The 13,247-nt window shown below is 52.5% G+C and overlaps 1 protein-coding gene across 3 annotated transcripts in view; it reads left to right on the top strand.

Moving 5' to 3' along the window:
- The window catches only part of PSD2 (pleckstrin and Sec7 domain containing 2), a 79,789-nt gene that overhangs the window by 35,285 nt on the left and 31,257 nt on the right, over window positions 1-13,247 (top strand). For all 3 annotated transcript variants that reach the window (XM_063168540.1, XM_063168539.1, XM_063168541.1), the window contains exons 2-4: window positions 5,940-6,044; window positions 8,480-8,992; window positions 12,507-12,995. In XM_063168540.1, coding sequence (XP_063024610.1) covers window positions 8,529-8,992; window positions 12,507-12,995 — 953 coding nt within the window. In that variant the 5' untranslated portion in view covers window positions 5,940-6,044; window positions 8,480-8,528. The remainder of the gene's footprint in view (window positions 1-5,939; window positions 6,045-8,479; window positions 8,993-12,506; window positions 12,996-13,247) is intronic.

The raw sequence follows: 13,247 nt of genomic DNA, 5'->3' as shown, positions 1-13,247 counted from the left end.
CACAGAGATGCACAGGGACACACAAGGACACCCAGGGCTGAGGCTCCTCTCAGCTGGGGCTCCTCTCCAGACTAAGCAGCCCCAGCTCCCTCAGCCTTCCCTGGGCACAGAGATGCTCCAGGCCCCTTTTCAGCTCTGCAGCCTCCCCTGGAGCTGCTCCAGGAGCCCCAGGTCCCTCCTGGCCTGAGAAGCCCAGAGCTGGGCACAGTGCAGGCTTTCAGCCCTTTTCACAGGTTTGACATCATGGTGCACACCCAGGGCTGGAGGAAGGCTCAGTGCACCAAGTGCTGCCCAGCCAAGGTGTCAGTACAAGGAAAGGAACATGCAAAAAATACCAAATATATTCTTTTATTTATCCCAGTTTTAATAACTGCAAAAGAATGCAAACAGGAAAGCTGTTAAGGATTTTAAGATTCATCTTTATTGTTTCCCATAAGCAAAAAGCTGCTGTTGTTTCCCCAGGATGAAGTTTAGCAGCAGTCATTTGGATCTCAATGTGTCCTAATTGCTCTGGGGACTCTAATAAAAATTCAAAATAAGGAGCTGTAGGGTTTGGTTTCAAGAAAAAGCATGTTCCATGCACAGTGATTTCTGATTACCCAAAGGCTCTTTTTTGTAGCTGGTTTATTTTAGTCTGTAGGATATGTTTTATCCACGGCCTCTTTTCCACATTGGAAGTGAAGGATGTAGGAGCTGCAGTTTGCACTGGCAGGGATGGATGGAAACCACTGGGACAGCATATTGCCCATGAGCAATGACCATCAGTGCTGCAGGGGTTCTGAAGTGTAACTCTGGCATCAGTGTGTGGCTGAGGCTCAGCCCAGCCCTGCCCCTCACAGCCTGCAGAAACGCTGCACGTGCCTTAGAACTTGGTGTCACCAGGCAGGGACTCCTGTCCAGAGCAGGGGGTGATGTACAGAGCAGTTTGGTGCTGCACAAATCTTTGGTGTGCCCACATCTTGAGTTCACTGTGCAATGCTGCTTTCCCTGTGTTCAGACTGTAACAGAGCAATCGATGTAAAAGAATTAGAGAAAAATCCAGAAAAAGGTAGGCAAACACTCAAAGGGGTGGAGAGGCTTCTGAGAACAGGCTAAGAAGGCAGGGTCTACAATCTGAAGAGGAGAGGCTGAGAATGATAATGAGGTCTTCAAAATCATATTAAAAACAAGCCCATGGGGGAAATAATTGAGGATTTTCACAATGAGAATGGTAGAAGGTTTTTATTTTCAGCCATGTTGAAAGGGCAGAGGTCAAAGCAGAGACAAAAGAAGGAAGAAATGTGCTTCAAAAAGAAGAAGCATGGCTGTGATCTCTCCATGTCTCTACAGGATTGTCTCCTCAAAGAGCCCTGACCGTGCCCATGTGCAGGGTAAAGTGTGACACTTGCCTTTTGTAAATTCACTGTAAGTCAGGTGATAAAAGCACATCCATCCCTGTTCCTGCAGCCACGCTGTGGATGGGATCTACAGCCTGGACATCAAATGGGTGGGATCTACAGCCTGGGCACATTCCATCCCTGCTCACAGGGGACAGAACTCAGAGCACATGGTCCATCACAGCAAAGGATGTCACTACAGGCATTTCAGCCCAAGAAGTTCAACATCCCTTCCAACCCAAACCATTCCATGATTCTGTCTTCTAGGCCAGAGGGAATGGGGTGCAGAGCAGCAAGGAGAAGCAAGGCTGCTGCAGGAAGCAGCCCAGCTCAGCATGAACTTGAGGAAAAGCTCATGCTTGACTAAGCAGCAGGATTCTTCTCCAAGCCTTCCTGTGTCCCAGCAGCCAAGTGGTTACACAAAACTGAAGCGGGAGCCTTTCCAGTTCCTAACGCAGGAAAGAAAATTAAAAATAAATCATTTCCCACCAGCCATTCAGCTTCAACAAAAGCTGGGACACTTCCAGGGCCAGTCCCTGAAAGAGCTGCTGTGTGGTTTCCAACCCCTCACAAAATCAGGGCAAACTTTGCTGCTTCTCTGCCCGGCCTCTTTGGGACCAGTGCTTCCCTGCAGTGGATGCCAGCCTGGCTTCGCTGGCCCTGCTGCAAATCCAGCATCATCCCAAAGCAATGATGGGGTATTTCTGCTGTTCTTCCCTCCCAGCCAGCCCTGCTCTGTCTCCTCCTGGTCCAGGGGCTGTGCAGGACCTGGGGCAGAGTGGGGCTGGAGCAGGGAGTGAGGGGCTGTCCTGAATTGCTATCCTGTGGCACTGGAAACTCACAGTGATGAGCTGCTGCTGTGGAATCCTGAGAAGTGAAGGTAATAGCTGTTGGCTTGCTGAGTCTGGCCTGCAAACCAGGGCAGCATGAGATGGGATCCTCAGTCCCCTCAGGGCCACAGGGATGGAATGCTCAGTCCCTTCAGCCTCTGTCCCATCTGTCTCACCAAGCCCTGGGTCCAGGAGGAAGATGGAAGAACCAGGGTTAGCCACGGACTGTGGATGCCTTGGCTTCCCTCAGCCTCTCCTACATCAATAATGTGCTCTTTCTAGCAAGAATCCATGTTCCTCTACTTATGTAGATCTTACAGAGCTGTTCTGCTCCAAATCATGGGGCTCCTGCTTAACAACTGTCTGCAGTTCAGCAGGGCCACATTATCTGATTTTTATTTATCTGTTTTCCTGCCAGACACTGTTTTGAATGCTACCCCTGGTTATGTTTGTGGGAGGCTGGGATCATTGGGCATGCAAGGGTTGCCCACCCTATTCCCAGGACCTAGGGAAGAGCAATCACTTGAGAGGGTGCCTGAGCCTGCAGAAAGAGCAAGACTTGTGAAAATCCTCAGATGGGAACCCACATACTCCTTTTCAGCCCTCACCTGCTTCAGAGAGCCCTTTGCAAAGCAGACACAGAATGAAATGAGGGGGGACTGGGGGAATGTCAGCCTGCAGCCCGAGGCAGCCAGGCTGTACAGCTTTGGGACAGTCAGAGGAGCCCCAGAGGGACCTCTGAACACCCCCTGTCCCTCACCCCAGGGCTGCAGTGTGTCCCCTCCCCACAGCCTGGTTCAAGCTGTGGTAGCCTCAGAGGCTGAGCTGCACTTTGGTGCTTTCCAGAGCAAACAGAACAGTGTTGAGAGTCTGGGTTTGGGCTTTGTCCAGAGCTGGTGACCTTTCAGCTGTCTGCTGCAGGCAGATGTGGACAGTTGCAACCAGCTGTTCCACCACCATTTTTTCTTTCAGGTTTTCCAAGCTGTGGAAAATCTTGTCTGCTCTTCCTTTTGCTCTGTCTTCCACCCTGTCTGCTCCTCCCTTTGCTCTTCTGTCTTCCATGCTGTCTGCTCCTCCTTTTTCTCTTCTGTCTTCCAGCCTGTCTGCTCCTCCCTTTGCTCTATCTTCCACCGTTTTCTCCTCTATCTTCCATCCTGTCTGCTCCTCCTTTTGCTCTGTTTTGCACCCTGTCTGCTCCTCCCTTTGCTCCTCTGTCTTCCAGCCTGTCTGCTCCTCCTTTTGCTCTTTCTTCCCGCCTGTCTTCTCCTCCCTTTGCTCTATCTTCCATCCTTTTCTCCTCCATCTTTCACCCTGTCTGCTCCTCCTTTTGCTCTGTCTTCCAGCCTATCTGCTCTTCCCTTTGCTCTGTCTTCCACCCTGTCTGCTCCTCCTTTTGCTGTGTTGTCAATCCTGTCTGCTCCTCCCTTTGCTCTTCCACCTTCCCCACACAGGTGGGGAGGCAGCAGGTCACAGATGAGCTGTAGGGTGGGAGAGACCCTCTGCAGCTGACATGGGATGAGCTGGGAGTGTGGCAGGAGCTGGCTGCATGACTCCAGTGCAAGGCATCACCATGAAGAGCTGTGACCAGAGCCACAGAGTGTCACAATCCCATCTGGCAGTTCCTCTGGAGATTCTGGGACGCCTCAGCCACTCATAACCTGTGTGTGCTTCAAGTGACTGCCACTGCAAGCAAAAATCAAGGGGTTGGTGACTTGTTGGGAGTTTGTCATGGGTTGCTTCACTCTCTGCACACAGCAGCCCCCAGGCAGGTGTGTGCAATGGGAGACACACAAACCTCAAGGGTCAGGAGGCTGAAAGAGGCCTGGGATTTTCCTCCTGGCTGTGCTCAGCTCCAGTTTGGTCACCCTGGATGCTGATGGTGTTCCCAGCTCAGCAACAATCTGTGCACACATCCTGCCAGGGTTTCCCTGGTGCCTCTTCTCCAGCAGGAACACAGGCCAAGGAGGAACATGACTAAGGCTTTAACTATTGATTCCTCAGCACTCCTTCCAGACCACAAACATTCCTGTCAGACTTCACAGAGGGTGAAACAGTAGTGTAATGCTTAACAACTGTAGTAGTTTATATGTAATAAAAAAATTGTGGGTTTTTTTTTTCTTTTAATATAAACAAGGCAAGTTACTTAAAGTTCGGAGGGATGGCTGGGACACCACACATTAAGGTTTGTCAACATTTTTGACTCAGGCTCATCTCCTAACTGCTTTTGGTTTCCTGTTTTCTGGTTGCATACAGCTGTGCCAAGCTTGAACTGTTGGACTGGAATTCAGCTTGGGTGGTTCCTACTGGAGTTTTTGGATGGATGGCAGGGAGGTGGAGAATTTCAGCTCAAAGCCTTCTGGCTGTTTTTTAAAAAAATCACTCAAACCCCCTACATTATTCATCTCATATTAAGAAAAAGACCAGCAAAGTTTTGCTGGAAAGTTTCCCCCAAAGATTTGAGCAGTGGTTTGGTGTTGCATGTCTTACATGTCTGTATTATACCTTCACTTAGAGAAAGTCAAAATTTGGCCCACATTAGGTTTTCAGTATTTTTTGAGATCACAGTGTGGTTGTGCTCAGGAGAGTGTTGCTAATTTGGCAAGTAAATTCCTGGAAGATGCTGCACTAGCTGGGCCCTGCTGTCAGTGCATGGGAACACCAAGTGCCTGGGACTGATTTTCTCTCCTGGATTTGGTGGGAAAGAGATTTACAGCTTTTCCCTCTTAATTTGGGATGGCAGATGAATAGGCTGAGGAGACTTGGTCCACATGTGTGAACCTGAGGACTGTCCCAGGGGCTTGTTTTGCCCTCAGCTCCTGCAGATGGGATTCTGGACCAGTAGAAGGCTGGAGGCTGATGTGTTGGTGACCCAGGAAGTCTAGGCCAGCCTTTCTCTTGTCAGGCTAGTGGAGAATGAAGCTGAAGGCCTGCAAGGCCAAGCCCAAGGGAGGGTATAAGCAGATCCCTCTGCAGGGATCAACACACACATCTGCTGCCAAGCTGTTCTGTGGCTCTTTCCAGCCACTGGAAAGCAGGTGGCACATCTGGGCCCTGACCCACCCATCACCTCTAGCAGCACACAGGCAGTGCTGTCCTGTCTTTCTGTCTCCATCAACTCTGTGAAGTCTGGCCTGTGAGCTCAGGCAGCTGTCTGTAGGGGACACACCACCTGTGGTGACCTGACATGCTCCCCCAGCCTGGGATCACCTCAGGGGGACACGTCTCTGTCCATCCCTGCACTGTGCAAAACACTCTGCAAGAGAAATGGTGCTACATCAATCACTTTGATAGCTTGGATTTGCTCGCATTTAGCTCAAAGACCTACCTTTACCATGGCTCTTGTTTGTTGGGGAGATCAGTCCAAAACTCAGGTATCTCACTCCATGGATCTGATGGGTGAAATTGAACATTCTGTGGGCTCACATTGACAAATTTCTCCTGAAACCTGCAACCACAGAGTCTCTTTGCTCCACTTTATCTGGCTGGGGGGCGGGGGGGAGCTTTGTAAGGAAAGATGTCAGAAGCCCTGTGTAAGGAATACTCTTGCACTGCCATGTCTGAAAACCCCAGAGAACCAAGGCTTGGTGAGGAAAAAGCCCTTGCAGTGCTCTGCCAAGGAGCCACGGGATGGGTCTGGGGAACAGCCTGATGAGGAGCAGCAGCAGGGAGGCAGGAAAGCAGCAGGATTCTCCTCTCTGGGCTAGGTCTCACTGTCTGTGCTCCCTTGTTGCAGGCAGGGGCCGTGCAGGGATCATCGGGAGCGTCTGGCTGCGATAGTGCGGCCGTGCCGCGCGCGCTGTGACACCGAGGGATGCGCACGGATGCACCTGGACAAGAGGTAAAACTGCCAGCTCTGCCTCCAGGAGGGACCTGCCCCATCTCAGGGCTGTGGCACGTGCAGCCCTCGAGGAGTGCTTCACCCCAAAGCCTTGCTATGGGACTGTGAACTCCCCAGCCCGTCACACATCCCAGCTGTGGGGAGCAGGGCATGGAGAGCAGGCCAGATCTGAGGTCCAGGATTGCCTGGGCTGTGGGATGGGAGCAAAGTGAGGCAGGAATTGGGGTTCCCCTTGGGATCTGGCCTGCTCAGCAGCAGCTCAGCATGTACTATGTGGTTCTGCCCTTACCCAGGCCACAGAGGGGTCCAAATCCCTCCTCTCCCTTACTCGGGTGCAGAGGAAGCAGCAGCAGGGAGGGGCTGCTGACATCTCCACAGGGTGAGAGGTGCTCTGTCAGAGCAGAGGCAGCTGCAGTTCTGCACCCCTTGTTAACAAGAACTGACCTGGCCCAGCAATTAGGGATTTTACTGCTAATGAAAGCTTCAGCTCAGCAAGTGAGAGCACTCAGAGACTGCTGCTGAACCTGGGCACCCTCCTGGCTGCTCAAAGCTGATGGCTTACTGAGAGGGAAACTGAGGCAGGGAATTTTGAATGATCTGCTTCAGATGTGAGTTAGGAACCGAGTTAGGGGGAAAACCCCAAGAGTCCTGTCTGCCTGCTGACATGATTAGCCAGGCTTCCTGTGCAGGTGAATCACAGTCACATCACCAAATGTCTCTTTGGGTTAGAAGGGACCTCAGAGATTATCCTCCCACCCACTGCCATGAGCAGGGACACCTTCACTGCCCCAGGCTGCTCCAAACCCCAATGTCCAGCCTGGCCTTGGACACTTCCAGGGATCCAAGGGCAGCCACAGCTGCTCTGGGCACCCTGTGCCAGGGCCTGCCCACCCTCACAGGGAAGAATTTCTTCCTAATCTCTAATGCAGCCCTGCCCTCTGTCAGTGTGAAGCTATTTGTCCTTGTCCTGTCACTTCATGCCCTTATCAAAGTCCCTCTCCAGCTCTCTTGGAGTCCCTTTAGGTTCTGGAATGGGCTCTAAGGTCTCCCTGGAGTTTTCTCTCCTCCAGGCTGAACAGACTTATGAAGACAGATAATATTTTAAAAATATCTGTGAAGACACATATTGCTTAAAACCAAAATCAGCTGTTACAGTGGCTCAGCCTGGGTGCCATACAGAATACTCCTGCTTCCAGAAAAGATCATTTCTGGTGGCATTTGACTGCAGCTGTGGGAGGGTTATGATGGAGTAAAGCTTGCACAGCACTGTGGGGCTGAGGATGGTGCTTGTAAAACCTTGCAGACTTTGCATCAATGGGTCTATTTGCCAATAAAGTGCCTTTTTGTCAAAAAAACTACTTCTATCAGTGCAAAACAGTGTCCTTCCCTTGCCCTACAGAGAGAGCATCCCAGGGAATATTCAATCAGGACACTTTTGCCAGAGTTTTAGCTGGCAGCTTGTGACACCCTTCAGCAGTACTTGTGTGTGGGGAAAAGAGAAGTGGTGCTCTGGCAGGCAAGATGCTCTGCAGAAATGCTAGCTCAGCAGGGAGAATCACACAGGTTGGCACAGCACAGCTGCTTAGAACAGTTAGAAAAGAATAAATCACTCTTATTGCCTGTTTCACCTATTTCTCCTCTTTCTGGAGGGCAGGGAATGCAAGGGAATAGCATCCCAGCAGCGAGTCTGGGAAATGCAGCCATGCCACATTGCTGTCCCCAGCCCTGGGCACTAACCCTGGGGAGGACAATGGAGAGGAGGATAATTGCTAAGGTCACCTCATAGGAGATTGTTTGAGCTACTGCCCGTAGTGCCCCAATCAGGGCGTATTTTGAATTAGAAGCTCAGCCTGATCATAGGATGGAGTATACTGCCAAGCTTGCGTGGCTAATAGGAAGAGTAGGCCTAGGTTAAGTCTGGGTGGGACACATCCCCTGTTCTGAGGCCCTCTGGGGTTATGGCAGCAGCAGAAAGGTGGGTGCCTCAGCACCACAACAGCTTTTCCTCTCCCATCTCACTGCCCTGAGTAAAGAGCACTGGGCCTCCAAAAGCACCAAACACCAGAATAGCCCTTCCCTGCTGTTACACTGAGGATGTGAGGTGGGGGTTTCAGCCTGCCTTCCCATCCCCTATGGATGCCCATGTTGCTGTCCCCAGCCCTGGGTGGGGCATGTCCCCTGTTCTGAGGCCCTCTGGGGTTATGGGCAGCAGCAGGAAAGGTGGGTGCCTGGGCTCCAATGGCTTAGCACCCCAACAGAAGCTTTTCCTCTCCCATCTCACTGCCCTGAGTAAGGAGCACTGGGCCTCCAAAAGCACCAAATACCAGAACAGTCCTTCCCTGCTTTTACACCGAGGATGTGAGGTGGGGTGGGGGTTTCAACCTGCCTCCCCATCCCCTCCCGATGCCCACGCTGTGCTTTCTTTTCCCTCGCAGGCAGCAGCGAGGCTGAGCTGAGCGCGGGGAGGGACCCCACGAGCGGACCATGAGCGAGAGCAGCCCCTTGCCATGGAGCGCCGCCGATGAGGGCGAGCCGCCCTCGCCGGGCCCGCAGCCGTCCCCGCCGGCCCTCAGCGATGGGGAGTCGCCGCCGAGCCCGCCCGCGGAGCCCGCCAGCGGCAGGGCCAGCCCCCGGCACGACGCTCAGCCCTCCCCGGCGGAGGGGGAGCAGCGGGACGAACATGTGGCGGCGGTGACAGAGGCGGGCGAGCGGCTCAGCGAGCAGGGACAAGGCGCTGCCAGCGAGGGCGGCCGTGCGGAGCGGGCAGGGCTGGCCAACGGCGTGGGGCGGGAGCACCGGGACACCGCCGGCCCCAGCAGCCCCGAGCTCGGGGACAGGGGCTCCCCCAGCCCCCAGAGAGCCAGCGGGGCCCTCAGCAAGCAGCGGTGGCACAGCGTGCTGGGATCCTCGGAAGCGCTGAGTGCCGACGAGGCGGAGGAGCAGTTCGGGTAAGGGCGGCTCGGTGCCGGTTCGTGTGTGTTGTTTTCGAGGCTCCTTGGTTCGAGTTACTCGGCTCCGTGTGTAACTCATCAGTTTAAGGAGCTGCAGCTGCTCTCATGGCTGACTGCGGCTTTCCACTCCTGCTTCTCTTCGGGCTTCTCGCACATTTTTTCCTTGTTTGTAACTTTTTACTCTCTTTTTTTTTCTCTCGGGACTTCTCACATAGTTTTTTTCCTGTTACAAATTCAGAAAGCTGTGATTAGAGCTCACAGAGCCACTAAAGTGAAGGGGAAGCTTTTGGGATCTTGAGAAGAGCTGGTTGTGCTCACTTTTGGGGTGTCCCGCTTGCAACTTGCAGCACTTATGGCAGAGTTACCTGAGGTAACTTAGAGCAAGAACAGCAGCCTGGGGATGCTCCAGAGCCAGGCTTGTCTGGGAGGCTGCTGTGCCCTGGGAGTCCCTGGCAGCATGGCCAGCTCTGGCAGTCCCTGGGCTAGCAGGTGGCAGCTGCGTGTCTGAAAGTGGGCGCGGCTCTGAGCTCTGCTCTCCACTGCACCTGTGGCAGGTGTTACCAGCGCCTGGCTGACAGGAACAGCAGTGTGAGACAAAAGGTACAAGTGTCATCTAATTCTCAAGTGCCTGTGACAAACCTGAACATGAGTCCCTGAGCCCTCTCTTCTGGCAGCCTGGCTCACAGGAGAACTCTCCAGGCTGGGGGACACTCGCACTGGTGTGCTGTCCACAGCTGATTTTATGCCTCTGCAAGTTTCTAGACCTCCATGGGATTCTGCAGGCTGGGGGCTTGCGGGGAATGACAGGTCACTGGGATGAGGAGAGGTTCTTCCCATGCCATTCCTGCAGGAGGGGTATGGATGCTTCCCTTTGCCACCAGAAATCCGCCAGGGCTCTGTTGTAGCCACCAGGGGTTGATTCTTGCTGTGAATTTTACAGCCCTGTCTGTGCACCCACCTCGGGGCAGGAGAGATGCTGCAAGGAGGGCTTGTCCCAGAGGAGTGTGGCCTTCTGAAGAGGAGCTGTAAAGGGACAGGGTGGCCTGGGGATCACCTCCTCGCTCTGGCCCCGTGCAGGCTCCGTGCTGAGCTGTGTTCCCAGCGCTGTCTGGAGCGTGGGCAGCCGAGCTGGGGAGCCACGCAGGGCGTGGGCTGGCAGCAGGCATCCCTCCTGCTTTGTTTCTCTGCTGTTCAACAGGCTTCTCTAGAAAAGGCTGGTGGTTTGTTTCACTCAAGAGCCCCAGCATGAAGCAGCAGCACTGCTTCAAAAAGCCCAGCTGAAGGTGTTGCAGAGGAAGTGTCCGTGCAGGCTGCTGCTGTCCGGAGAGTTTTGGGAGCCTGTCCCAGGCAGGTCCCAGGGGCCCCTGAGCTATGCAGTCAGGGCTTGGATAGCTGCAAGTCTCTCAGGTTTCAGGGGAATCATATTTGCCTGGTAGGTGGCTCCCTGGCAGAGGCTGAGCGTTCAGGAGGAAACTAAGGGTGGTCATAGAATGCTGCTGCAATCACTGGGAGTGCAATTATTTTAAGGTGCTAGGGCATGAATTGGTAGAAATGGCAGGCTTAGGATTTGGAGATGATGCAACCTGACTGAGGTCTGCGTGCAGAGTCCATGATCTTGTGCTCTAAACATATTCACTTGGAGAGCAAATGAGTCTTTTGGGAGGCTGAATGCACAAGGGACAAGTCACACGCTATATTCAAAGCAGAAGGGCAGCTGGAAAACTTCTGGGACACAGCTGAAGTCTGGGAAACCACTTAGAGCCTGCAGATTGGGTTAGCTCACTGCACTGGAGCCCATCAGTGCTTTGACCACCTATCTTTAGGGTAAATGGCAGGAATGCATGGCTGGGCCAAGCACAGCGTGGGGCTGCTGTGCCCTGACCAGTTGGACTGTCCACTCTCCTGGGTCAGGAAGAGCTGAAAGATGGACCAAGGCACCAAGACGTTGCTGTCATCCTGCATCACCTCTGAGCTTCCCCTTTTTTTCCTTTACTCCCCTTTGGGGAATTGCTGTAATGACCCATTCTGGCTGTAGGAGAACCTGGTCTGATGTTTTACTAATGAGCAGTCAACTATTTGCTCCCGATGAGAAATCATTTGTCATCATCTGCACGTTGCTGCTTGTATGATGCATTTTCTCCCTGAATTTTAAAGTACTTTACAAAAAGGTGTTCAGTGTTGCTCTTCCCACTGGAATGGAGGATTAAAGGGGGAAGTCATCCAAGGTCATCAATCCATGGTAGAGCTGGAGAAGAACCCATTATTGTCCTTCTGAAGGTAGGTTAGTTCCTGCATCTCTGCAGGAAATGGTTGGTAAAAAAAAAAATCAGGCAAACAGAGCCAAAGATTGAGTGTTTGTGTTGCAATTTGCATTAACTGAATCCCTTTTCCTCCTTTCTGGTTTATCCCATGGCATCTATTGTTTGTCAAAGCCCCATTTTCCTTTCTTGTGGCTGTGTTGCCTAGAGTCTTTCACCTCTTCAGAAACCCCCAACATGGTCCTGCTGATCTCAGGGAGGTCACAGCTCTGCAGTCCAACTGCAAGATCCACCAGGGAATGATCTACTTTCAGCCCCATGAACTCATGGAAAAAGAACAAAATTTTTAACAGAGAAATTCCCACCTTTTGCTTGTAGGCACCCTCAGCACCTGCAGTTTTGGGAGTGCAGCTTTTGCCCACACATTTCCTCCCATGGCAACATATAGCTGTCAGGAAAATTCACATTCCATCAAATAAAGTTTCGGAAAAACTTTGCAGAAAGACTGCAGTGCAGAGGCAACAAAGTCCTGGTTTCCATCATGTCCTTCTCTGGCAGGATCCACACTCCACCAGCACAGCAAACTTGTGATGGCAAGTTGAACATGAGTCCCTGCAAGCTGGGAGGGACAACCATGTCCTGGGGGCATCAGGCCCAGCATGGAAGGATATTGTCCCACTCTGTTCTGGGCTGGGGTGGCCTCACCTCGAGCCCTGGGTCAGTTTTGGGCTCCACAAGAAAGATCTAAAGCTCTTAGGGAGTCCACAAAAGAGGGACACGGGGATGGTGAGGGGCCATCAGGGGACAAGTGTAGGGCTGGAATATACAAGGTCTGTGGTGTGAGCAGTTAATAGAAATGATTCTGTGCAGTGTATTGAAAGAGCAGGGCTGTCTTCCCTGGGATTATGGCAATGTGGGAGCTGCTAAGTGATAACCAGCAGGTTATTCTGGCATTGGGTCCAGTAGCAGGTGTCATATGCAAAAGTTTCTACTTCAGAGGATTGGCTTTTTACTGGAACATGACCAAATTAAGGGCTGGCTGGGCCTCTGGGATTGTTCATCACAAAACTGTTTTTTTTTCAGCTCTAGAATCTTGTAACAAAATTGGGAATCAGGTAGGTTATACCATAGAAAGATCCCAAGGGCCATTATCACAGCAGCCATTTCTGCCTCTTCTCTTGCCTGCCAGCTCCAAATGGAGCAGGGCAAGAATTGCCTTGACAGTATTTTCTGCATTTCTCCTTTTGGTCCAGGTTTGCCTCTGGAGATGCCAAGCTGAGCTGCAGCGATGATGACAGGGAGCATTTCCAATTCAAAGACATCAGGGATGGCTTCAGCTCGACCTTTGAGAAGATTGTTGAGTCTGACCTCATGAAGGGCACCTACTACAGCAGCCTGGACTCTCTGGATGTGCTGTCCCTGACGGACGAGACAGACAGCTGTGTCAGCTTTGAGGCACCCCTGACCCCCCTGATCCAGCAAAGGGCCAAGGAGAGCCCCGAGCTCCTGGAGCAGAAACTGGCAGCCCAGCAGAGAGAAGCCCTTCACCACATGGCTGCTGATAAGCAGGAGCAGGGGGCAGCCAAGCCAGCAGAGGGGGATTTTGGGAGCCCTCTCAGACACTCAATTACCAGCAGCAGGTCAGAGAATGTGCTCAGCAGGCTGTCCTTGAAGAGTATCCCAAATGGGTTCCATGTGGAAAGCTCAGAGGAAGATGCCACCAAGATCATTAACTCCATCAGGTAAGGCAGGGAGTTTCTTGGACAGTGGCTCCTTTTCTTATGAGATCCCAGTCCAGGAGCAAGGCTCAGTGGGCATGGTTGAGTTGGAACTGCTCTTTCACCCCTTGTGCTTCCTCTCATGTATTGTTGTGGCACAAAGGCTGAACATCAGCAGGAAAACTTTCATCTGCACCTGCACAGCCCTTGGCAGGCTGGGGATGGTCAGGTGCTCTCCCAAATGCCTCTGGAGTGCAGGGAAACCTCAAGGTTGCA

This window comes from Melospiza melodia, chromosome 14 (assembly GCF_035770615.1).
Source record: "Melospiza melodia melodia isolate bMelMel2 chromosome 14, bMelMel2.pri, whole genome shotgun sequence".
NCBI classification, from domain to species: domain Eukaryota; kingdom Metazoa; phylum Chordata; class Aves; order Passeriformes; family Passerellidae; genus Melospiza; species Melospiza melodia.
The sequence above is the reverse complement of the archived record's forward strand: the minus strand, read 5'-3'. Positions and strand labels throughout refer to the sequence as shown.